The sequence below is a fragment of the Prunus avium genome, chromosome 2, assembly GCF_965620075.1.
Source record: "Prunus avium chromosome 2, drPruAviu1.hap1.1, whole genome shotgun sequence".
Classification (NCBI taxonomy): Eukaryota; Viridiplantae; Streptophyta; class Magnoliopsida; order Rosales; family Rosaceae; genus Prunus; species Prunus avium.
This window is the reverse complement of record NC_142285.1, coordinates 36,558,567-36,581,163: the sequence shown is the minus strand read 5'-3', so window position 1 is coordinate 36,581,163 and position 22,597 is coordinate 36,558,567. Positions and strand designations below refer to the sequence as shown.

The 22,597-nt window shown below is 37.3% G+C and overlaps 3 protein-coding genes across 5 annotated transcripts; all 3 read right to left on the bottom strand.

The window, feature by feature from the left end:
- Window positions 1-5,690: 5,690 nt before the first annotated feature.
- Window positions 5,691-8,682, bottom strand: LOC110764071 (transcription factor bHLH67). 3 transcript variants are annotated; one of them, XM_088249551.1, is made up of 4 exons: window positions 7,981-8,682; window positions 6,851-7,573; window positions 6,289-6,744; window positions 5,691-6,044 (listed from the first exon to the last, which is right to left on the bottom strand). In XM_088249551.1, exons 1-4 carry the CDS (start codon window positions 8,011-8,013, stop codon window positions 6,036-6,038), a joined length of 1,221 nt encoding a protein of 406 aa, XP_088105677.1. In that variant the 5' UTR covers window positions 8,014-8,682; the 3' UTR covers window positions 5,691-6,035. The 3 variants fall into 3 exon arrangements, with proteins under 3 accessions (XP_088105677.1, XP_021822675.1, XP_021822676.1); XM_021966983.2 differs by having other exon boundaries at window positions 5,691-6,039; window positions 7,981-8,680; XM_021966984.2 differs by lacking the exon at window positions 7,981-8,682 and adding an exon at window positions 7,675-7,955 and having other exon boundaries at window positions 5,691-6,039.
- A 5,653-nt stretch (window positions 8,683-14,335) lies between these two features.
- ZAT (zinc transporter) lies at window positions 14,336-17,713 on the bottom strand. Its single transcript, XM_021966980.2, has 2 exons — window positions 17,555-17,713; window positions 14,336-15,930 (listed from the first exon to the last, which is right to left on the bottom strand). Exon 2 carries the CDS (start codon window positions 15,928-15,930, stop codon window positions 14,698-14,700), a length of 1,233 nt encoding a protein of 410 aa, XP_021822672.1. The 5' UTR covers window positions 17,555-17,713; the 3' UTR covers window positions 14,336-14,697.
- Window positions 17,714-21,364: 3,651 nt separating this feature from the next.
- On the bottom strand, window positions 21,365-22,368 carry LOC110764065 (Late embryogenesis abundant (LEA) hydroxyproline-rich glycoprotein family). Its single transcript, XM_021966978.2, has one exon. The coding sequence runs from the start codon at window positions 22,200-22,202 to the stop codon at window positions 21,507-21,509; it is 696 nt and encodes a 231-aa protein (XP_021822670.2). The 5' UTR covers window positions 22,203-22,368; the 3' UTR covers window positions 21,365-21,506.
- Between the last annotated feature and the right edge of the window lie 229 nt (window positions 22,369-22,597).

Here is a 22,597-nt window from a genome sequence, read left to right as displayed (position 1 = left end):
TGTGGATAGTGTGATGACATGGCTTGTAGGATAGGCATTTTGTGGTGTTTGATTTGGATAGGAAGCTCCAGGTTGGATCTCTGTTGTGACCCAAAAAACTTCTCCATTATATTATCTTCCTCCCAAGGGCAAACTTTGTTTTCAAATTACCTTATGTTTACTCACCCATATGCCAATCTGTTCTTCTAATAAAATTTTAAAAGACGGGTTTGTAACTCAACTGATTAAGAGCAGTTATTTTGTTCTTCGATTTCCCTTTTCTACTATATCTTTTATAACATAAAATTAAAAAACTTACTAGTGGCAGTGGGGCACAACTGAGTGAAAACATTTAGCAAAATACTTCAAACATCTCCATCATGCTTTGATATGGGAAAGGTCTAAAAGAGTGTAAATATCTACATGTGCATATGTGATAGGCTGTTCCACCACCACCCAATGCTCTTTTAGTAAGAAGATTCTCATCTGGTGTTAAACATTTGCACTCCCTATCCACTACTGGCATGAGCCTCTCATTAATATTGATGAACAAAATATCCTTAAAGAAAGCAAACCATCGTTTAACTAGCAGAGATTCCATAGGCATCAAAGAACAAGTTTCTTTTCACCTTTACCTATATTGTTGGTGGTAAATGATACAGTAGGGATGGTTGAGGTTGAGATTGAGGTAAGAATAAGTTATGAGAATAAAGAAAAGGTCAGCTTGCTTCCGGGCCTAAGTGATCTTGTCTTCTTTGGGCCTTGGGCCAAGTAATATTAAACTTCAGTATATTTCTGGGGGCCGATATTTGTGTGGACCAAATCCAATATAAGCAGGCCACACAAGGTAGTAGGGCACTAGCCCATTTTATTTTAGATGGTCATGCAAAAGAAACCCAATTATTTCTTTTTCTTTTTCTTTTTCTTTTTCTTTTTCTTTTTTTTAAATAGAGGCTAATAGGCTAATATATAAGTTATAGACAAACTTTAGTAGGGTGGCACTTTTTTTCTTCTTTTTTTTGTCTTTCTAATTAGGGGTGACAGTTTACGACACAAACGCCTCCTTAAATTAAACATTTGTGCTTGTGGCATCTAAGCTTGATTTGTAATAAGGAAGCCTATAGGACAAAGGCAAGTCTTTGATCTAACATGCCAATTCCCGAGTAAATCTAAACAAATCATCATACGAATGCTATATACTATACAGTATGCCTATGCTTCTTTTTACGGTACTGTGAAAAGGTAAAAAACCCAGTTGATAAAAGTGAAAATAATTGAAGGGAGTTGATCTCGAGGTGAATAATTTGCTGCATGGTTAGAAAGGGATGGACAAACCGTGGCATAGGAAAAAGGCTTTGTTTCTTGGATCGGAAACCGAAACAAACCCATGTAGCCCCTCCCACCCCCACACAGACGCATGAGAGAGAGAGAGAGAGGGAGAGCTTAGACTTCCCTAGTCCCCACACTACTATACTATATGGCTCATTTTGTCTTCTTAGCCAACTTCTTTCAATATAATTTGAGCTTTCATGCATTCGTCCCACCACCTGTTCGGTAAAATGCCTCAAAGTGGCATTTCACACTTTTCACCTTTATACACGTAGGAGCCCACAACTCAAATCCCATATATGATTCTATAGGATACAATTATGTGTCTATTTTATATATTGTTTTTTTCAATCTTTGATTGCATACCACTATGTGTAATGTGTGTATTCTTGATTCACTATTCATTATTTCACGAACTATGTGTAATGTGTGTATTCTTGATTCACTATTCATTATTTCACGAATAATATCTTCTTCTTTTTTATCATAGTTTATATACAATTATGTATTTATTTCTCATTATAAAGCGACTAGACCAACAATTATATAGAATTATTGATAAAGAATAAAGCTCCTACTGCACATACAATACAATGATACAATATCACACTAACCCTAAACATGTACTAGAAAAATAAAGGGAGATATAGAAAGCTAAAAAAGAAGATGTCCTTGAATAATATGAAGAAAAAGGCCTTGTTTCATGGTGTGGCCGAAAAGCCACTTGGGGACAACTCGGAAGCCGAAAGCTATATAACAACAAACAAAAAGAAAACAATAGATTACAGGCCTTTCTTCTGCTGCCGATCGATCATCACAGCCCCTTACCAACTTCTTTCGTGCAACCGTGCAATAATCATGTAACATAGAAAGAAGAAAGAAAAGAGAATCGTTGCATTAAAAAAGTACGCAGAAGCAAGGCACACATGCGCAGGCTGTCAAAGACTGATTGACTGGACAAGCCCCTCACCTCATCAAAGAAATTTACTTTAGAAATTTACTTTGACCCCTTTGAAATTTTGACTGATTGATCCCTTCTTCTTCTTCTTGTGTTGACTTCAAAAGAGAAAAATGAAAATGAGGGGTGACCATCGGTCAAAGCATGGCTGGTATGATGAAAATTTGGGTTTTGGGGATTCTGACTTCTGATTTTCTATTCTGATTGATTGTACGGTGATGATGGGGGTGCTATGCTATCCCTCTGATGTCTAGGTTAAAATGAAAGCTTAAAAAGGTAGATCTTGAAATTTGGAGGTGGTGGGCCAACGGAAAAAAAAAATGTGGGTCTTTTTACAGAGTCTCCAAGGAGATTTCTGGCACTCTCTTGAGATTTGGATGCCATACAATGAGGAATCTCTTGCCCTCTGATAAATCTCTGACCCCAACCTTCTCAAAACACCAAACCCACCAAGCAAAAGATATATATAATTGATTATATATAAGATACAATTATATTATTGATAATGTTAACAAATAAAAGTGCATGTCAGCCTTATATGGACAAAACCCAGTTACCCAAGTTCAGACTCAACACAAACACAGAGGATGTGAGATGGTTTTGGCTTGGTGTTAATTAGGAGAAAATTAAAAAAATTAGATTTATTGTGGGGTGTTTTTAATTTGGGATTAGGGCCAACTTTTTTTGCATTTCATGATGGACAGTTTTCAGAGCCCAAGCCTGCAGTCATTAGAGAGGACAGAGAGGTTCTCTTTGGAATTTGAAGTGTGTGAAGACTCTCTGGCTGTCGTAGAAGTAGAGTGTACAAATATTTGCAGCATCTGAATCACAACCCTATTTTTTTCTTTGGAACTTGGAAGATTTTTTTGGAAGGTTTTGTCTTTGGATAAGAACAAAGAAGATTGAAGCCTCTTTAATAACAGGAGAAATGGTATTTTGCCTTACAATCTTGAGATTATAAAACACACTGCATTGTTAATCTGAATGGATCATTGTTTTTAATGTGTCCCTAAATCATCAATTAATAACAATGTGTCTAACTTTTGCACTATTCACATGAGATATGAGGAGAGGAATTTGTATAGAGTTTTGATATGGGAAGTGAAGAATATGACTAGGTATTTATTTTTTTTTAAATTCTGAAATTTTTAGTTTTTTTTTTTCCCCCATTTTTTTTTTCAATTTTTTGTTATTTAATATTGTCCAGCCTGGTGGCTGGTGGAGCCCAATGCTTGCCCTGGCAAGCCTTGACCGCTAGAAACGGGATTGACGGGATTGGGGCCTAAGGGGCCTCTTGCCTGAGCTAGTCCCTCCGACTAGAAATGCTCTTAGAGGTGGAAAAAAATGAATAAAAAGGACATTGAAATGCATTGTCCCATCAAACCATGGTGAACGTAGTCACACAGACATGTCACCTGCCAGGTAAATTTAAAGCTGGTCTAATGTTGGAAAAGAACCAAAAGGAGAAAAAACAAAGGACCTGTTAACCAAAATGATGGAATCTCAAAACCCTTGGCATGCAAGTATGCAAAACCCTAACTAAACCAGCTGACGGCGTTTTCTTTGGTAAGACCAACCACATTGAGACACTCAATTTTCCTCTGCCATTTCAAAGAAGGAGAAGTGATTAAATTAAGCTAAATATGCTTTATTAATCTAATGCCAAAGACAATCTCTGGAAATGTGAGATTTGTAGAATTAGATTATAGAATTAGAGGCTCGTTTTTCCAAATAAAACAAACACTTACTTTGATAATTTCAGACAAATGTTCCTTTTTGGGTTCCATTGTTATTGAAGATAGAGTTGCCCTAGGGCCTTGGCAAAGTTTCTCTATTTCTTAATTTTGGGTGCCTTCTCTCTCTCTCTCTCTCTCTCTCTCTCTCTCTTTTGTTTTGCCTTTTAATCGCATATTATTATTGTTAATGAAGTTAATTACTTGGAATCTGAATTGGTTAATCATGATACTTAGGCTAAATGTCCACAGAGTTTAAGAAAATGATTAAAGATTGACTTCAAACAAAAAGTGAGAAAAAGAAAGGGAAACATGTAGGGAGCTATAAACCAAAAACCAAATGATGTAGATTGAGACTGAGCTTGAAGAAAGGCTGTGGGAAAGGAATAAGAAATGCAGAGGCAAAAATGACTAGGACTTTGGCTTTTCACATTGGGATATGTGGTGCAGCTTTGCACACTTGCCTTTGCCCTCTCCAGTCTTCATCATCCATATGACAATTTTCAGGCAACTTTTTAGTGGGATTTCTATTTTTTTTTTTCTCTCTTTAACCTCACCACCATTTTGACTTTGCCTTTCCTCCATCCCATCATTCAAACCCATGTCCTCACACAAAATCTTCTGCCCATGTCTCCCTTAAACTTCATTTCATCGTGTCATGAATTATATACAATATGTAAACACAAAGGGAAAGCTACAAAAATATGCACAAAATATTTGTAGCCTAAAATCTTAAAGCATATATATATATATATATATATATATATATATATATATAGGATATTGACAGCCTTCATGAACAGGCCTTTTATTTGGTAGCTACGACCTTAGAAACTTAGAAATGGAGAGCAAATTGATGAAATGACCTTGAATCATTGTATAAGTGCAATAAACTTGTAGCTATCCTTCTATAAGCAAATGGAATCATTGGGTGGCAAAAATGAATTTGAAGTATGGGGAAGTAATGTTGAAATATTCCACCAGCAAGAGCAGCAGGTGCAATACATGTGGGGGTGGTACCACTTCTTTCTGGCCACAATATATTTATCTTTAGCAATAACAGTGAGCATGAACTTATTTGGCAATAACTGTAACAAGTTCTTTTCACAAGCTTCCAGAGGGCACATGGGAGTGAGCCAAATTCAGCTGCATATACTGCCAACTTGGGTTCACATTTCAAGTTTCTGTAGCCTACCTCTCTCTCTCATGTCATTTCTCTAGGGCAATTTAACTAGCACAAGCCCTTAGGTTTAGCTCCTAGAACAGTAAAAAAAGAGGAAAATAACTGAGCTGGCTGGGGTTGGAGCCTTTGACTAATTGTACCTCCCCTCCCAAAACTATATAATTTGGCAATTAGAAGGGTGTTTCATGATTCAAGCTTGAAATTTGAAAGATTATCATATCATCCATGGAGGCTGAAGAAAAATGTACAGACTTAAGAAACCCTAGAGGCAGGTAAAAGTGTTGGCTTAAGGACATGCATAAAGCCATATGCAATGATGAAGCACCTTACGGACTCATAGTCCATATGGAAAGCCCCAAAAGTCAAATATAGAAAGAGAAGCATCCTTTGCAAAGCCGTAATGATGATGAGAATCAGATATTTCAAAATGAGCCCTAAACTCTCCAGCAAGCATGGTGGGCCCCCATTAAAAAAAAAAAACAAAAAAAAAGAGAGGAAGAAATAGACATCATCTGCAGCATTGTCACTACAACCTCAGCGGGTAAAACTAAAACACACAAATTTACATCCTAGGAGATGGAAACAATGTTTAAAGTGGAGGTTCCCTCTGCTACCCCATCTCCATCCCAATATCCTAAAAGAGTGAAAGACCACCTTACATTTTTCATTTCATGTGGTCACTTTCCCTTTCCTTTCCTTTCCCTACTCTCTCTAAGAAATGAAATGGGGTTAGCTGCTTTCTGAAGCACTGCCTTGACTCATTAAACCAATCAGCTGCAGCCGTTGATGAAGCTGAATATTTGATGTACAGCTCTAGCAATCTCATCTGCTGATCCTAACTTGCATCCTTCCTCTATCTGCACTAACACACCAAATTTAAATTCCAAACTGTGTTAATATTATATTATATCCATACACACCTCTCCTCAAAACAAGAGCAATAAAATAACAAATGAAAAAGAAGCTTTACTGGGGTGTTGTGATATTATATCATATATGCTAGCCTGCTAGCTAGGGTAGCTTGAGATCCAAGTCAGAATGTTTGACTAGGAAAAAACAAACAGATAAGACAGAATGAAAAAAAAATTGTAAAAGATAAATAATACCTTGAGATTGAAAGAGTAAAGAACAGTATCTTGTGAAGAAGTAATGTTGAGGTGCAAAACTGTGAGCCTAAGATCTTCCAATGCAAGAATGGCTTTCATCAACTGCCCAGCTCTTCTTTGGCACTGGATTTTTAAGTTCACATGGGTTTGGATCACTGTGACATCTATGTCTGCAGCCTCAGACTTGTTCTGTGCTGTGACTTCATCCTCAAGGGTGGTGGTGGTGGTGCCTTCCTCATGAGACCCAATTCTGCATTGGGACAGAGACATGAACATTCCATTGGATGGCATTGCCATACTGGCAGAGGAGGATGATGATGATGAGCTAAAAGAGTTGTCACCATTGCTCCCTTGATCAGCTCTTCTCATTCTCTTTTGGGCTTCAAGGGATTGAAGCAGCTGCTCCAATTCCTTCACAAAGTCTATTGCACCCCCCACAATAGATGCTTGGTCACCCTTTGAAAAACAAAGCTTATTTCAATAAAGAACATTTCATGGCTTCTTCAAGTTAACTCATGAAATTGTAAGAAGCTAAAGATTAAAAATTCATATATATGCTTACCCTTTGAATGTAGGAAGTGGGCATGAGGGACCTGAGAACATTGAGATGATCATTCATTTGGCGCCTGCGGTTGCGTTCAACAGCAATGTGAGTCATGCGCTGGCTCTCTACTTCTTCTTTGTTCTTGGTTGGCCTTGTTCTCTTGCGCTTTCTTCTTTCTCTGGTGACTGGAGCGGATTTGGGGTACTGGGACTGCTCAGGTTCATTTTGTACTTGAGCCCAGGTAGGTGGAGGAGATCCTGATGAGTTATTGCCTTTCCTACAACAGTTATTTTCAGCTGAGTTGGGCTGTTCCTGGTCTTGGTTGCACTCTGAACTCACAGCCTCAAGATTACCAGCAGAAACTGAATGTGGGTGATTATGAAGGTCCTTGGCTTCTGATTTAACAGGTGAATGCAACTCAACCATGTCATGGGTCACACAGCTCTCAATCTCTAGTGCTGTCTGAAGTTGGGTCTCCATTTCAGGCATGTAGGCTTTGCCCAACTCCCATGGATTCTTTAGGTGCTGTAGTCTCAAGAGTGCCTGAAAGCTTGGCTCTTTCAAGGGAAAGTAAGGTGGGGGGGAGTTAACACTTTGTAACATCTGAAGGAATGGCATTCTGTCTTCCAAGCTTGGTATTGAGAGATGTGCCGCTTCTTCTTCCTCAAATCTCAAGGTTGTCTCTGTGGTGATGCTCAATCCTTGTTCTAAGCACTGAAAATCCAAATGCTCACCAAAAAACTGCAACAAACCATAAACCCAGAAATAATTATAAAAAATGTGAATAAAGAAAGAAAGAAAGTTTGGAAAAGGTGAGAACTTTACTGGGCTTCACACCTAACCTTTTTCTATTAAAGAAGGCTCTGAAAAATAAAAACAAAACTGACATGGGTTTAGTGGGGGGTACAGTTTCAACTTTCAACAAAGGAAAGGTAGAATAAAAATGGAATGAGAATGGAATGTGAAAGAGGAAAACAGTGTAGCACGGTGTTAGTATTTCCAGGAAAACAACACACATTGCATTGAATGCAAGCATTTTGAGAAGTAAATGCAGTGCATTTCTTGAAGCCAGGGAAGGGGTTCTAGAAAGGGGAAAGAGAAAAAGAAAGGGCAGTACAAACAAATTGAGCAAAAATAACATAACATACACAGGGATTAATGGGTCCTTGAAGCCTCTCCATTGCAGCTGAGCTGAGCAGTTGTTGGGTGAACTGTGCCTTAAATTGTTCTCTCTCTCTCTCTCTCTCTAGATATATTGGCTATACCAAGTTACCAACATTCCATTGTGATGCTAACAGAACAATTGCAATAAATGTAAGAAGCCCCATCAATAAGAAGCAGATTGAGACCCCATGAATCCAACACCATAAAATAAATATTCCTTTGTTTTTTGATGGCTAGTGATGCTCCTAAATAGAACAATATTTAATGCTGTGTGCTAGCATTGAAGAACTAACTAATTGAGGAGATCAGAAAGAGGTAGAGAGTACTTGACACAAGAGGTTGAAATGGGCCTCAGAGAGAGAGAGAGAGAGAGAGAGAGAGAGAGGTGAAGATGGGTTAAAAACAAAGGTGGGGTGAAGAAAATGGAAATGTACTAAGGACGGGTGTGGTAAGAAATGAAGGGTGGAAAACTCTCAAACTGATTTTGAGAGGATATGCTAATAGTAATGCTTAGATATACATGAAACTGAGAGAGAGTTGGTGAGAGTTAGCAGAAGAGAGAGAGAGAGAGAGAGAGAGAGAGAGTGAGAAGGCTATGGTTGTCTGGTTTACAAGGTCCCAAGCATTATTGGCGGTGGCAGTTTTGTCCAGCTGCGAGGACAGACAGTTGTGGGGACTCTCTCTCTCTCTCTCTCAGTGCACACTGCACAGGAAAGAAAGAAAGAGAAAAGCTTTGGAAAGTCCTTCTATGGATTGAGTCACTTGTCTGACGATGGGTCATTTCCCATTTTCACACATGTCCAGCCAGCCCTGCAGCCCAACCCAACTCAACGCCCAACCCAATCTCAATTTTATCCATACTTCATCACTTATTTACTACTTTACCTGTACCCTCTGCAAATACCCCCGAGTTGCACTTGGGCTGCAATTCTAAAAAAATACGTTGGTATTTTCTGAAATTTTTTATTTTATTTTAATTGTATCAAACTCAAGAAATTGAATGAATTTGTCAAAGAAATTACCCTTTACATGCTTACTTAATAGGAAAACTAAGTTTTTTTTTTCCCTTAAATAACTTTTTTATTTGACCTTCCATTTAGTAAATTTGCAATTTGGACCTAAGTAGTGGAATTTTTCTTTCAAGTTTTTGGCTCCACCGCGACTAATACATGAATTGAGACATCGTGTTCCCATCTCAACCACTATTTTAGTTCTATCTCAACTATGTCACTGTCAGAGTCCAAATTGATTTGTTTTTGAAGTTGAAACAAAAATTAACTTCTCATGAACTTGTCTAAAACTGGTTTAGGGCTTAAATTTCTAGTAAGATGTTTGTGTTTCAAGTCTCGAACGTCTTGCAAGTTAAATTCCCTTCCATTTAATTCACATTGAAAACAAAACAAAAAACCTATGATTGTTCTTCTTCTTCTTCTGTTTTTGGCTGGGCCTAGAGCCACTAGCTGTGACTCTGTGTGTGAGCATGTTTCGCAATAATTATGTCGGGACACAAATTTTGTCTCTAAGTAAGTACTGATAGGACTGAATCCTAGATTCAAATCATATATTTCCCATTGCATTTCCTCCTTTTTAATCAAATTTGCAGTCAATTGTAATTCTGTAGCATTTTCACAGCACCACACATTTTGCAGTGATCTAAGTAAAGATTATACGTCCATGATGGCAGATTGGCTACCTTATTAAAATGAACCCTCTCTATATTCATATGAAGATAAAGAAAATGGAATTATTTGAGGTTTTAAAGGAAATTTGATGTGCTTTGTTTTTCTAACTTGTTGCTTTTGTTTATAAAAGAAGGTTGCTTTTGTGTTTCTAATGTTTTTCCTTAATAAAGAAGGGGAATTTGGACATTAGGAAAAAAAGTCTCTGTCTATAAATATTAACCAAAAGACCTTATGGGTAAATTTTCAAATAACTCAAAACGATGCTTTTTTGTCAACACAGGTTGGTTTAGTTGGTAAGGTCCCCGCCTTGTGTGATGTCCCATTAGTGTTCGAGTCCCACTGCCAGCAGTTCCGTGTTTGGTGAGTAATCTATAAAATTCCTCTGTAAATCCATACAAGTGGCTACGAGGCGTAGAGACCTTTGCGTAACTCCTTCTTAGGTAAAGGTCTAGAGTTTGCCTTGGCCCTAGGTATGAGGGTAGCCTCTCCTTCATAAAAAAAAATGATGCTTTTTTTAAGAAAACTCAAAATTATCTTTATTTAAGAAAAAATAATAATAGTCTCTTCACTATGCACTTAAGTTAATCCCCTCCTCATAATTTAGATTAAATTAAAGTATAATATCTTTTACATTAAAATATGAGATAATTTTCATAAGTTACAAAATCTGAGACGGTTGCACCACTAGGCTTCCCACAAGGTTGGCCCAAGCCAACCCATATGGCTTTTGTTTCAATAGAAAGCTCCATACAGTGCAGGTCCTAGACAAGGGCAGTTAGTGCGACTGCCGTGTGCCCAATGTCCAGGGGGTACAAATTTTTTTTAATATTTTATAAAGAGGCATATTATATTTATTATATATTATTTTAATACTTTTAAAAAAGTAACATATTGATTGCAAATTTGGAAGTTTTAAGTTTGTTGTTGTGGAGGGAGATTTTTCAAATTCCAAGTTATGTTGTTCTTTGTTTATTATTTGAAGTATTAAAATTTCATTGGATTTCATTGTACTGTTTTTTATTTCAAATAGCAATGATTCCTGAAAAAACAACAATCTGGAAGTTAAAAAAGAAAATGAAATGATTGAATTGTTACAATTATTTATCTTGTTCATGCATTATATTTGAATGTATCAAGCGTAACATCTTATTTTAGATTTTTATATATTAAAGTTTGAATTTATATAATTTATTTATCTTGAATGTTAAATTTTTAACATTCAAATAAGTTAAATCTCGATTGAAAAATAACAGTGAGTCTAACACGTAAGTGAAAAAAAAAAATTATATATATAGAGGTCTCATTTTTTACATTTGCCCTGGGCCCTGTCTCCATATCAGACATGTTATTGCTTCCAGCTTGTGGTACATAGTGATTGAGATACCTTGTCATAGCTCAGGCCTAAGAATTTCTAAATATGTTCCCATTTTTGTCTTCATACAATACAAACCAAATAACCCAAATTAAATCATGCATTCACATGTATATGTATGCGAATGGTTCTTTTCAAGTTTCTGTAACATTTCCTACTTCTCAAGGCACACTACAGCTCAAGAACCCTTCTCCACAAGATCCTAACATCGATAAGCATATATATATGAATTGAAAGGCAACCTCTTATCGTGTTTCTTTTTTCTTTCTAGGGTTGCTTTCAGACCACTCACATTGTCACCTCTTCGCTAAGCATATGTACTCTGTCCTATAAGGTGATTCCTTTTCTTCTCCTGGTTTTTCTTTCTTATTATTGCGTAAAGTAAAGATCACGGATGTAACCTAACAGTTCACTTAGAACTTTCATAAACGCCACGACAACTTTTCGGGTATATAGTACGCACATACTCAAAGTCGTGACACGTAGTATCAGAGTTAATTAATCTCATACGATCTTAACTTACCGTAAGAATATGATTATGCTAAGATATTAGCTAGGAATATGAGTGTGGAAGATTATGCCAACAACTGACTCGGAACTCCATTTTTTACAATTCATAAGTGGCAACAGAACTTTTCGGGTATATAATACGTACATACTCAAAATCGTGACAAGTAGTATTTGAGCTAATAACCTCATATGATGTTACCGTAGGAATACGAATATAGAAGATTATGCCAACAACTGACTCGGAACTCCATTTTTTACAATTCATAAGTGGCAAGAGAACTTTTCGGGTATATAATACGTACATACTCAAAATCGTGACAAGTAGTATCTGAGCTAACCTCATACGATGTTACCGTACGTAGGAATGTAGGAATACGAATATAGAAGATTATGCTAAGATATTAGGAATATGAGTGGAAGTTTATGCTACTTCAAATTGATAAGCTAGATACTTGGATTTCCAGTGTCATGATGTAGGATCTTTTTGAAATATTGTCTGGCCTCATTTGTCACTACAAACAATTTTAGGCATGGAGGATATTGATGTGTGCATATGCAGAGGATGACAAATTCAATTTAATACATAAGATAAAGTCTATCTTATCCAAGCCACACTGCCTCTATTCTCCTCACATTAGTTTATATTGCAGATCTGTAGCCACACAACCAGAAGCATCTGCTTCAAGTCCTAAAATATATGGCAGAATTTAAAATTCGTTTGTCTTCTTCAAGCTTGGAATTCCTAAGCAAACAAACATAAAAAAATAAAATAAAAAACTTATTGAGAAGTAGCAGCATTCAAATATTATAACACAAAAGAAATTTTAGCATTATCCTGCTATCAGTTGAGAAACTGGTTGTGGATTGTAGAGTCTCCTGTAACCCCAATACTTGGAAGTTGAAAATCTTATCTCCTCTGACTTACAACTTACAAGGTCAAGCTTCACATCGGCAGGCTTCGGCCCCTTTCGTTCTTGCAATTACACATACTGCCAAATCAATCTGCTGTGCCTGCTTTCATATATATATATATATATATATATATATATATATATAGATTAACAAGAGATATCTAGCTATGTATTTCAATTGTTTGATACATAATTATAATTATTTTGTTGCTAGACTATGACATAAATGTTTGGTTGAAGTTGATAGTCTTTTAACTTAATATACTTAATGATACCTCCTCAAAATTGACAAATTACATAATGGTTCATAACAGTAGCAAAGCTAGCTCAAGGACAGGTAAAGTTGTACAGGCAGCTTCTAGCTCAAGTCAAGATGACAAAATCCTGTCACACCAAATGCAGGCAGGTACGTGATGATTAGGTTAAAGAACACCAGGCTAAATGTATACCCAGCGCCCAGCATAGACTCTTAGCTTCAACGTGGCGGCCGACACTCTTCACACATGCATCTTCAATATTTACCCGTTAACCACCACACCTAGGGCTGTGCAGGATCCAAATCAATCCGCTAAAACCAACTAATTCAATCCAATCCAATCTAATTTTCATTGATTTCGACAATATTGGCGGATTGAATTGGATCATAAAAATAGAAATTCAATTGGATCGATTCGTATAGCAGATCAAGAATTGAAAATCCAACCTAAATCAAACCAATCCAATATACACATTAGCATACACTCATATTGTATAATATTTGCACTTTCATCTTGTTTCTCACTAATATATTAATCTTATTTTCGAAAAAATTAAAACATTAATATATTAAAAATATTAATATATTAATGTCATATCTTTGATCGGATTGAATTTTGTATTATATATAATGAAAGATTATGAAGTTTTTTTTGTGGTGATTATTTTTTCATAGAAACCGATCATCCAATCCAATCCAATCCAATGTACACTGAATTGGATTGGATTGGATTGGATTGGATCCTACCATCCGACCATATTGAATTGAATTGTAAAATTTGTAATCCAATAAAAGATTGAGTTGGTAAAAAATCATTGGTTTCGAACCGATGCTCACCCCTAACCACACCTATTACCAAATGGCTTTGAGGCCTGTATACACACACATCATATATGTATATATCTTCTTGTGCTGCATAAGCAAAACTTCTGTTTGCTATCAAGAAGGGATCACAAGAGACAGTAGACAAGATTCTTGGAAGCAGATATTAGCCCCTTTCTTTTTCTCCAAGCATATATAAGACTTTGGGTTCATTTCGTTCTATGGTGAGGGTGCCATATATTGACCATAGATATGGACCTTCATATTAGCCACATGATTCATCTGAATAGTAACTTCACTTGAGTTTAATGAAATGATCCAGTGACTAATATGAAGGTTTACATGAGAAGTCCATATATAACACCCTCACTATAGAATTTCGCCTTACATATAACAATTGAATCCATCTAAGAGCCCAACTTTCTCACCAGAGCCCATGTGTGTGTATTGTTCCCTTTTAGGTTGGATAGTATTTTACCTAAAATTTAGACAAATTTGCAAGAAAAAGAAATCCTATATCACTCAAGGTTTGGATTTGGGTTCGGCTATAACACCCAACTCATCCTCAATACGAATACCGGGAAATACTACATCGGTTGAGTTGAGTCCTCATTGCGCATTGAGTGGTACATTTGGCGAATTGAGTAATGTAACACCACTTTAAAGGTATAATACACCATCTGATTGGTCATTTGTTGCCCTTCGTACTTAGTTTGTATGTGTACCGTAGAAAAATGGGCCACTCAGATTGTAAGCCAAACATTACAAAGCTACACAAACTGTTACAAATTACCAATCCGACGGTTGTGCACCGTACTATTATTGTGCATTATTTACTTCTTCAATATATGAGCTAACTGAAAGAGAACCATTACCCTTGTAAGCTTGTGACAGCAAGGCTCCAGGAAATGCTCATAAAACCAAGCACTCTATTGGATCTGCATCTTGAATCCCAAATATCAAGTGCTTAGGAGCACCAAACATGCAACTTTCTAAATAAAAGAAGAAACATGTGAGCAGTGTAACCACTGTCCTGCCTAAATACAATCTTGATGCTAAAACTATAAACCCCTTTTAAGAAGAGAATATGCAGCGATATAACCAATTTAAAGACCTTTCCTCTGTGAGCATCTTGTCCAAACATCCCTCTAACGCTCAATTTGTATGGTCACATGGCTGATGTTATGCTCCCTTCTGATATAATCTATCACATTGTCCAGCACCACGTCTGCGTTTGCTTCTGGTCTGATGTTCACATGGCAAGCCAGCAGGACTTTCCCCACTGTGATAGCCCATATATGCAGCTCATGGATAGCCACCACTTCATCCATCTCCAGCAACCCCTCTTCAAGTCTCGTTGCATCAATCTCTCTTGGCGTGCTCTCCATCAGCACATCAAGTATGTTCCGCATCATATTGATCGTTGTCCCCAAAACAACGACCGAAAAGATTAGAGTGCAAATCAAATCGACTATCTTCCACTCAGGCTTGTACCATATGATTGCCCCTCCAATCATTACCCCGATACTTTGAACAGAGTCCCCAAGCACATGGAGATAAGCTCCCTGTAGATTTATGTTCCTTTGCTTCTTCTGCCCAAGTACATCTTTTGGCTTATCCAACAGTGGCTCAGTAAGAGCTTCATCAGCATGATGGTGTCCATGATCTTCATTAGCATGATGATTTTTATGATCTTCATGAGTGTGATGGTGCTCATGTTCATGTGAGTGTTCCTCATGATCATGAGCATGATGATCACGAGTAGAAATTGTCATTCCGTGACTGTGACCATGATCATGTCCATCATGTCCGTGCCCATGCCCATGCCCATGATCATGGCCCAACAGTATGGCCATAGCTATATTAACCAAGAGACCAAATGTGGCAACAAGAAACATTAGAAAGCCGTTCACCTCAGTTGTCTGATGAATCATTCTAACTATGGCTTCATACACCAATATCCCAGCAAGCAACCATATCATCTGGATGGAAACCAGGGCACCAAGAATTTCAATCCTAAAAAACCCGTAAGACTGACGGGGAGTGGCTTCCCAACCAGCAGCCCACAAAGAGAACAAGGAGATGGCAAAGGCTGCAACGTCCGAGAGCAAATGTGCTGCATCTGTCAATATTGCCAAACTATTGGCTTCAATGCCACCAGCAATCTCAACACCCATGAACAGAACACAAAGTACCACTGCAATTAAGAGCTTGCGCATGGAGGCTGATCGCTCTTTGGCATCTTTAGAGCTGGATCTAGCATCCGCGAGTCCACATGGTGCTTCCCCACAAATCTTACTCCCACCAACACTCGACTCACCATCATGACCATCTCGATGGATCTCAATAACCTGTGCATGATGAGTATTTTGTGCTTCCATCTGAAAATTCACAACAAGAATCCATTAAAATAATGCTTAATACTGTGCGTACGGAAAGTAGCAAGACAAAAGGTTTTGAAATTGGACAATCAAAAACCGCAATAAGATTACGTTATCTTTGCTGTCATCTTTGCTAACAAAAAATATGCATCATCTATACAAGCATAAGCTTAAGCAGGAAATGCTCATTTGTAACACAATACAGAAGAACATTTTGACTAACTTAGAGTAGCTTTATGAGCTTGATAAGACCAGAGCACTAAAAGGAGAGCAGAGCATACAAGTGTACTGTTAAATCTATTGAAATAACTACAATTTCCTGCAACCTCAAATCTCTTTGAAAACAGAAGTGCAATGAAGACATGCTAAACAAACAACTCAAGTTATTGAAAAAACCAGTAAAAACATAGAAGGAAAGATGCTAATCAAGGGAAGGAATTCTGCTAATCAGTTTTCTGGCTGGACTTGAAATGCTTGCGGCCACTACAATTTGTAGACTTAACAATCAATCGACCACGGAAATCCCTTTTAAATGAGTCATCCTATAGAATACAAAGCAGTCTTTACTGAGACAGACTTCTAGAACCTCATTAACTCAGAAACTTTAATCTTTCTCAATATCCTTACTTTTCCAAACACGCTATAAGGATGTTAGACTTACTGGGTGAAATTAAAGTATTCGCTTTCTCAAAGAAAAACTGATATTTTTATATGCCTATCCATTGTCCTTAGCAACCTTAGGAGGGAGCAAAGCTTGCCAAATTACTTTTATGAGGATCAAGCTTACAAAGTTTCTAATTAGTAGCTTCCAAAACTATCTCATCCTCCATATTTCTATTCAAAATATGGAAATAGAAATTAGAAAGAAAAGAAGAATGATTCTCTCCTCCAACTCCCAATTTCTCACAGCCCTAACGTAATTTGAAAAACTATTGAAGCTCAATTGTACCCAAACTACCAGCTACAACCCTGACATGGTTCGAAACAACTAGTGAAGCTCAATTGCACCCAAATTAGGAGGTACAGTTGCATTTTCATTATGGGATATGGACTCGAAAACTCAGGACCCATGAAACTACTACAAGAAGGCAATTTAGCCAAACCAACAACTATAGGAGCAGGTTTGAAAATAGTATCTTAGAGTGTGTTAGGGTTGCCAGGAGGAAGTCTTAGCGTCAAATCAGAACCAACAAAAAAATAACAAGCTATATGATCAGATCAGATTTATTGATCAAAATGACAAAATTGTTACGCAGGTACACTGCAAGCAGAAATGTTGATATGCCAAAACATTTATCTCAAAGGCCTTTGACAATTGTGCAAGCAGACTCCAATCAAATATATGAACAACACCAAAGTAAATATGCAAATCACAATCTAAAAGAAACCCAATAAACTATATATCTTTGGTGTAAAGCCTATAAGACCAGCAAACCATCTCAGCCACAGCATTCTCTCTCTCTCTGTTATCTCTCTCTCTCTCATGAAAAAAAAAAACAAAAAAAACACAAGCTTTATGAGTTCACAAGAATGAGAAAGAACATCCATAAAAAGATGAAATACAGAGGAAGTTGATGATCAGGATTTTAACAGAAAGTAAGAGGTTAAGGACTCAGAATCTTACCTTTTAGTCGTAGCTACTTATGGCAGTGGCGGTGGCGTACCAAAAAAAAACTCAGATGGGCACCAGCAGCAGCTTCTGCATCAAAACCTTGTGGCCTTGAGAGTCTTATATATTTAGGACTTGCTTCAAATGGAGCTCTGCAGCGTCAACTTCAACTGCATCCGCGGAAACTACCCTTTTAACCTCCACCAGATATTCCAAATGCACCTACAAGTTTCAGTCAATGCTGTATTTTGAGTAGGTGGTGGAGCCCACATGGGTCTCACGGTCGGGGCAAACTTTGTCGAGTCAGTTAATGTCGCAGGCAATGGACAGATTAATTAGGCATAGACAAAACGATTTACAATAACAATATTCTGCTTTGAAGTTTGTATCTATATTCTGATGAAATTCACAGAATATTCATTTTAGTTTATTTTTAGAATACACAGAGTGACTAATTAGGCTTTGTTGGATTGTTGTAGCACCTTAATTAATGATGCTTGCTGGTTATGATTGAGCAATCTGCGTCTCATGATGTAGCTGTTTTTTTTTTTGGTTGGGAGTGTCTATAGATTATAATGGAATGACAGTTCAAAAAGAGATAGAGAAAGACAATGACATTGAGATAAATAAGTATTTTTCTTTATAGTATTGATAACTTACAATTCAAAATACAAGAGCTGGGGGAGAGACCAGTTGGAACTACACACCAGGTGCTCGACGTTTTTCCTGAGGAAGAAATTAGCTGCGTGAGGAAGAAGAAGCACATCGCACTTCTGTTTTTTTTATTTTATTTTATTTTTTATAACTTCCTGAGCAAAACAACGTTGTTTTGACCTAGGAATTTTTTAAAAATGACTTGACCCAGCAACAGCCCCCAAACCCACCCGATACTTAACTCCTAAAACCCCCAAATTCTATTATTTTCTACCCTAAGTTCCCAACTCAATCTCCCCCCCCCCAACCAAACCAAACCAAACCCTCAACATGGCTGAAAAGGTTAAGAGTTGCATTTGGAGCCTCATTTATTTGACTTGTGGGCTTTGACATACTTCGCCAGGTTTTTCATTCTCTTCCCTCTCCATCTCTGATTTTATAAATTTATTGTTCTTGGTGTACTTAAACTTCTGTGTTACATTCTTTTGTTGATTTTTAAGGAAGTTAATCTTTTGGATCGTTATATAATGGGGTTTTTTGTGTTTCTAGGAGGTGGAGATTTGTGATTCTAGTTGGTGGTGTGGAAAAGCTCATATTCAAGTAATTTTTAAACTGTAAATTATGATAATGCCTAATATTTTTGTTGGATAATGATTTATTGGATTGGGTGAATATTGATGATTTTGTGTGTGGATGATTTATTGGATCGGATGACTATATATGATTATTTAATTTGTTGGAATTTAGGGTTTATGATTAATTTTGTGATGGACTTTTTGTCCTCTCTTTGTTTGTTCATTTGTCTTAATAAAATTGTTTCTTTTTAAAAAAATTGATTGACTGTTTGGTTTGATTAGTTCATGTGTAGAATTATTAAACAATAAGAGAAAAGTAATAGAAAATTATCTTTTAGTATTATTTTCATCTTAAAAAAATATCGGAACTTTTACACTAAGACCCCCTTAAATTAACAATCCTGAATCCGCCATTGATTTTGTATTTCTGATTTTGGTAGCCAATTCGAACCTTTGTTGGTCAGTTTGGGTTTCCAAAAACCAGAATGTTGGATTTTTTTTGGGTCCTTGAGTTTTTTGTAATTTTGTTAATCATGTGTTTAATTATGGGTCCTGTATTGCATTGTCAAATTTAGGTTATTTGGGTGGATAAGATAGAGAGAGATTCTATCTTCCAAACCCCAAAACGACAAAGATTTTTGGGCGGACTTGAGATTCTTTTCAAAAGCTCAAAATGACAAAGTTTATGGGCCCCAAAATAGAGCACTACAACGACATGATAAAGTTATTTTATAATGAGGGTCTTATCTATGACTTTTAGGTCATATCCTATCTCTTAATTGTTGGATCAGATTGACTAATTTAATCAACCGGCTAATCAATTTGATCTAACAGTTAAAAAATAGGATCTCACCTAAGGATCATATATAAGGCCCTCACTGTAGAATTCTTGTGACAGAACAACCTGTCAAACAAGACTACAATACAACCCAAAAACACTTGGATGCATCAAGATTCCCTTCCACAATTTCTCAAACGAAAATCATGTCAAACCAACAATTTTAATGAAACCAAAATTAGTAAAACATGCAACCCAGGGTTGCATCTCTGTTTCTGGGTTTTATTCTAAACATTTATAGGTTGTACAGCCAATAAAGAAGTTCTGAATTGCTGGTATATTTTTAGTTTTTTTGGTATAAATTAGACCAAAAGATCTGACAAGAAAAGAGAAGAGAAGAAGAGGTTTCAATTTTGATCTTGGAAGTTGGATATTATTAATCTCCTTTTGTGTTGTGAAATTGTGAGTGTTGAAGTAATGGGTAAGCTTCAACCGATAAAATATGGAGAGGGAAATAGTAAATTTCAGATGGGTTTCATTATCAGTACGTACACAAAAGTCGTCATCTTTTTGAAGAAAAAGAACAAAGCCTTGAATAAAACAGACTGATCTTGCTGCACCTGCATGCATTGCATGGAATGGATCACAGAGAGAGAGAGCACGTGGTCCATAGATAGGTGGATTGTGGATGGGTCATCATGAGACACGTGACTGGGCGGCATGTGTGTAGGCTAAGCCCATTGATCAAAAGGGCCAATAAATACTTGTTGTAGTTTTTCAGCAAAGCCCAGATTTGCCACTTGAATTTTGTCTGCGGACTTGTGAAATTGGAAGCAGCTCAGCATTTGATTGTAAACCAGTCGAGAACTGTACTGTATGCAAATTTGTAGAATTCTATAGCGAGAGTCTTATTTACGGCCTTTAGATGATGCCCTATCTCTTAATCGTTGATTTGATCCCGCAATTAAGAGATCAAAGGGTCTTAAATAAGACGCTCACTAAAGAATGGCTCATGCAAATTAAACGAGAATCATTTATCCGAACAAGTTGATTAAATTCACATATATCTTTTTCTTTCTTATCCCCTTTTATGTTTTTGCTTTTTCTCCTCACAAGTTGAAAAGTGATCCCATGTTAAGTTTTCGTTGATTGGTTTAGGTTCGAGATTGATTAATTAAGTAGCTAGCTACTTTAATTAAGATGTGAATCTGATGCCCTTAAGCTCTGCTGCATGCTGCATGCTGCATGCACTACTACTAGACACTGAGAATAAATAAATAATCAAAGCATCGATAGATGCATGGAAGAGGGAATTTGGAGATTTCGATTCGATGCCCATTCAACTCAACCAGATTACATAAATGCAGATGCAGATATTTATAAAAAAAATATGTGAACCAAGCCATGCCATTGCCATTCCTCCATTGTCATGGATGGACCTCACTTTATTATACATGCCCTATGTCATGGTCCTCCTTTCACTCCAAGAAACTACAATACTTCTAGTTGAATTATTTTTGAATTATTTTTCCAGTTGAATTATTTTTGCAGATGTGTGCGTGGAAATCTCCAGTATCCTTAAATGCGTCATCTAAAAACAAAAAATAACATAACTAAAAGTAGGGCTTGTATTGCTCCACCTTGAATGTTGTTGTTGTTATATGAATTAAAAAATGCTCCACCTTGAATATTAAATATTTAAAGAAAAAATTATTTTTAGAGAGTAAAGACAAGTGTTACCTAATCAACTGCATGGAAACACACCCATGGCATGTGGCAATGCCAATTGTGAACACTAAAACCAAAATCAGAGCAAAATTGAAGATATGCAGAGCTCAAATTGATTCAATTACTCTTACAGATTCAAAGGGAAATGAAGAACAAAAAAACTTGGGATGATCATAAGTACAATAAAAAGAAAAGGAAACATTCAAGTGAGACATGAAATTTAAACAAGTTATCATATATCAACTTGACATGAAGGATTTCCAAGCAAAGGAACTTGACCCACAAACCCTCTTTTCAACCCAACCAAAACATCACACTTGACATAAACCCCATAATGCGCAGTCCTTATCGCACCGGCCTTCCACCGCAGCCTCCCCATCACCACCACCCTCAGCCCCACCACGCCGTACGCCTCGTCCATCGTCAGCCCGTTCACCACCTCCAACGACGCCGGCACCGCCCCGCCACCCAACACCGGTGACACCGCCACCGTGCTCCGATGCTCGTGCACCAGTGACGGCAGGGCCACCTGTGGTGTGATCGCCTGGTTCTTGTACGACACGAAGGCGTAGAGGCGGTCGTAGTAGATGGACACGCGGCGGTTGGGGTTGTGGGTGACGAGGGTGAACTGCATGTTGGTGGAGATGAGGGGAGGAGAAGTGGCGTTGAGGTCGTAGACGGCGGCGCCGACGACGGTGAACTGGGGTTTGTGGGGGCGGTAGACGAGCCAGAGGGTGAGGGCGGTGACGCCGGCGAGGAGGAGGAAGATGGAAAGGCAGGTGCAGATGGATCTGTAGGGGCCGCTGGTGTGAACTGGTGAGGAAGCCATGTATCTTTCTTTTTTTGTGGGGGTTTTTTTATGATCTTCTTCTTCGGTCATTTTAGGGAGGTGGTGATGGGTTTTATCTGGAGAGTGCACCTCTGTCATGGATGTGGCAAGTGCTGGAGAGAAAAAGTTGAAGGAAGAAGAATCTGTGTGACAATTGGAACAGAAAAGGTGAAGGAAAAAGAAAGGGAGAGAGTTGGGTTTCGCTTTCTAGAGAACTATTCTCAGTCTTTTTCTAATTTGATTTGAAACCAAGGGTGCTTTGTTACTACTTCTTGTGCCCTTTATATTATTCCTTCGGATAATCCCCATGTTTTATCACGTAGTTTATGTTTTTATTTTGAACTTAAATCCTAAAAGAAAAGGTTAACTAGTTATTAAATGAACATTTTAGTGGAACACATTAAATTTCTCTATTTATTTAAACTACGATAAAGGAGATTTAAACTTGTGTGCAGAATAGGGAGCGCATCAACTTTAACCAATTTCAATTTCAT

What these genes read in the sequence shown, in the direction of transcription:
- LOC110764071 (XM_021966983.2), bottom strand. Translation starts at nt 8,013, where the DNA reads ATGGAGAGGCTTCAAGGACCCATTAATCCCTGT. An exon ending in AAGGACCCATTAATCCCTGT is followed by an intron (nt 7,574 to 7,980) that starts GTATGTTATGTT and finishes GGTTTGTTGCAG; the next exon opens with TTTTTTGGTGAGCATTTGGA. An exon ending in TTTACTCTTTCAATCTCAAG is followed by an intron (nt 6,040 to 6,288) that starts GTATTATTTATC and finishes GTGTTAGTGCAG; the next exon opens with ATAGAGGAAGGATGCAAGTT.
- ZAT (XM_021966980.2), bottom strand. Translation starts at nt 15,930, where the DNA reads ATGGAAGCACAAAATACTCATCATGCACAGGTTATTGAGATCCATCGA.
- LOC110764065 (XM_021966978.2), bottom strand. Translation starts at nt 22,202, where the DNA reads ATGACAGAGGTGCACTCTCCAGATAAAACCCATCACCACCTCCCTAAA.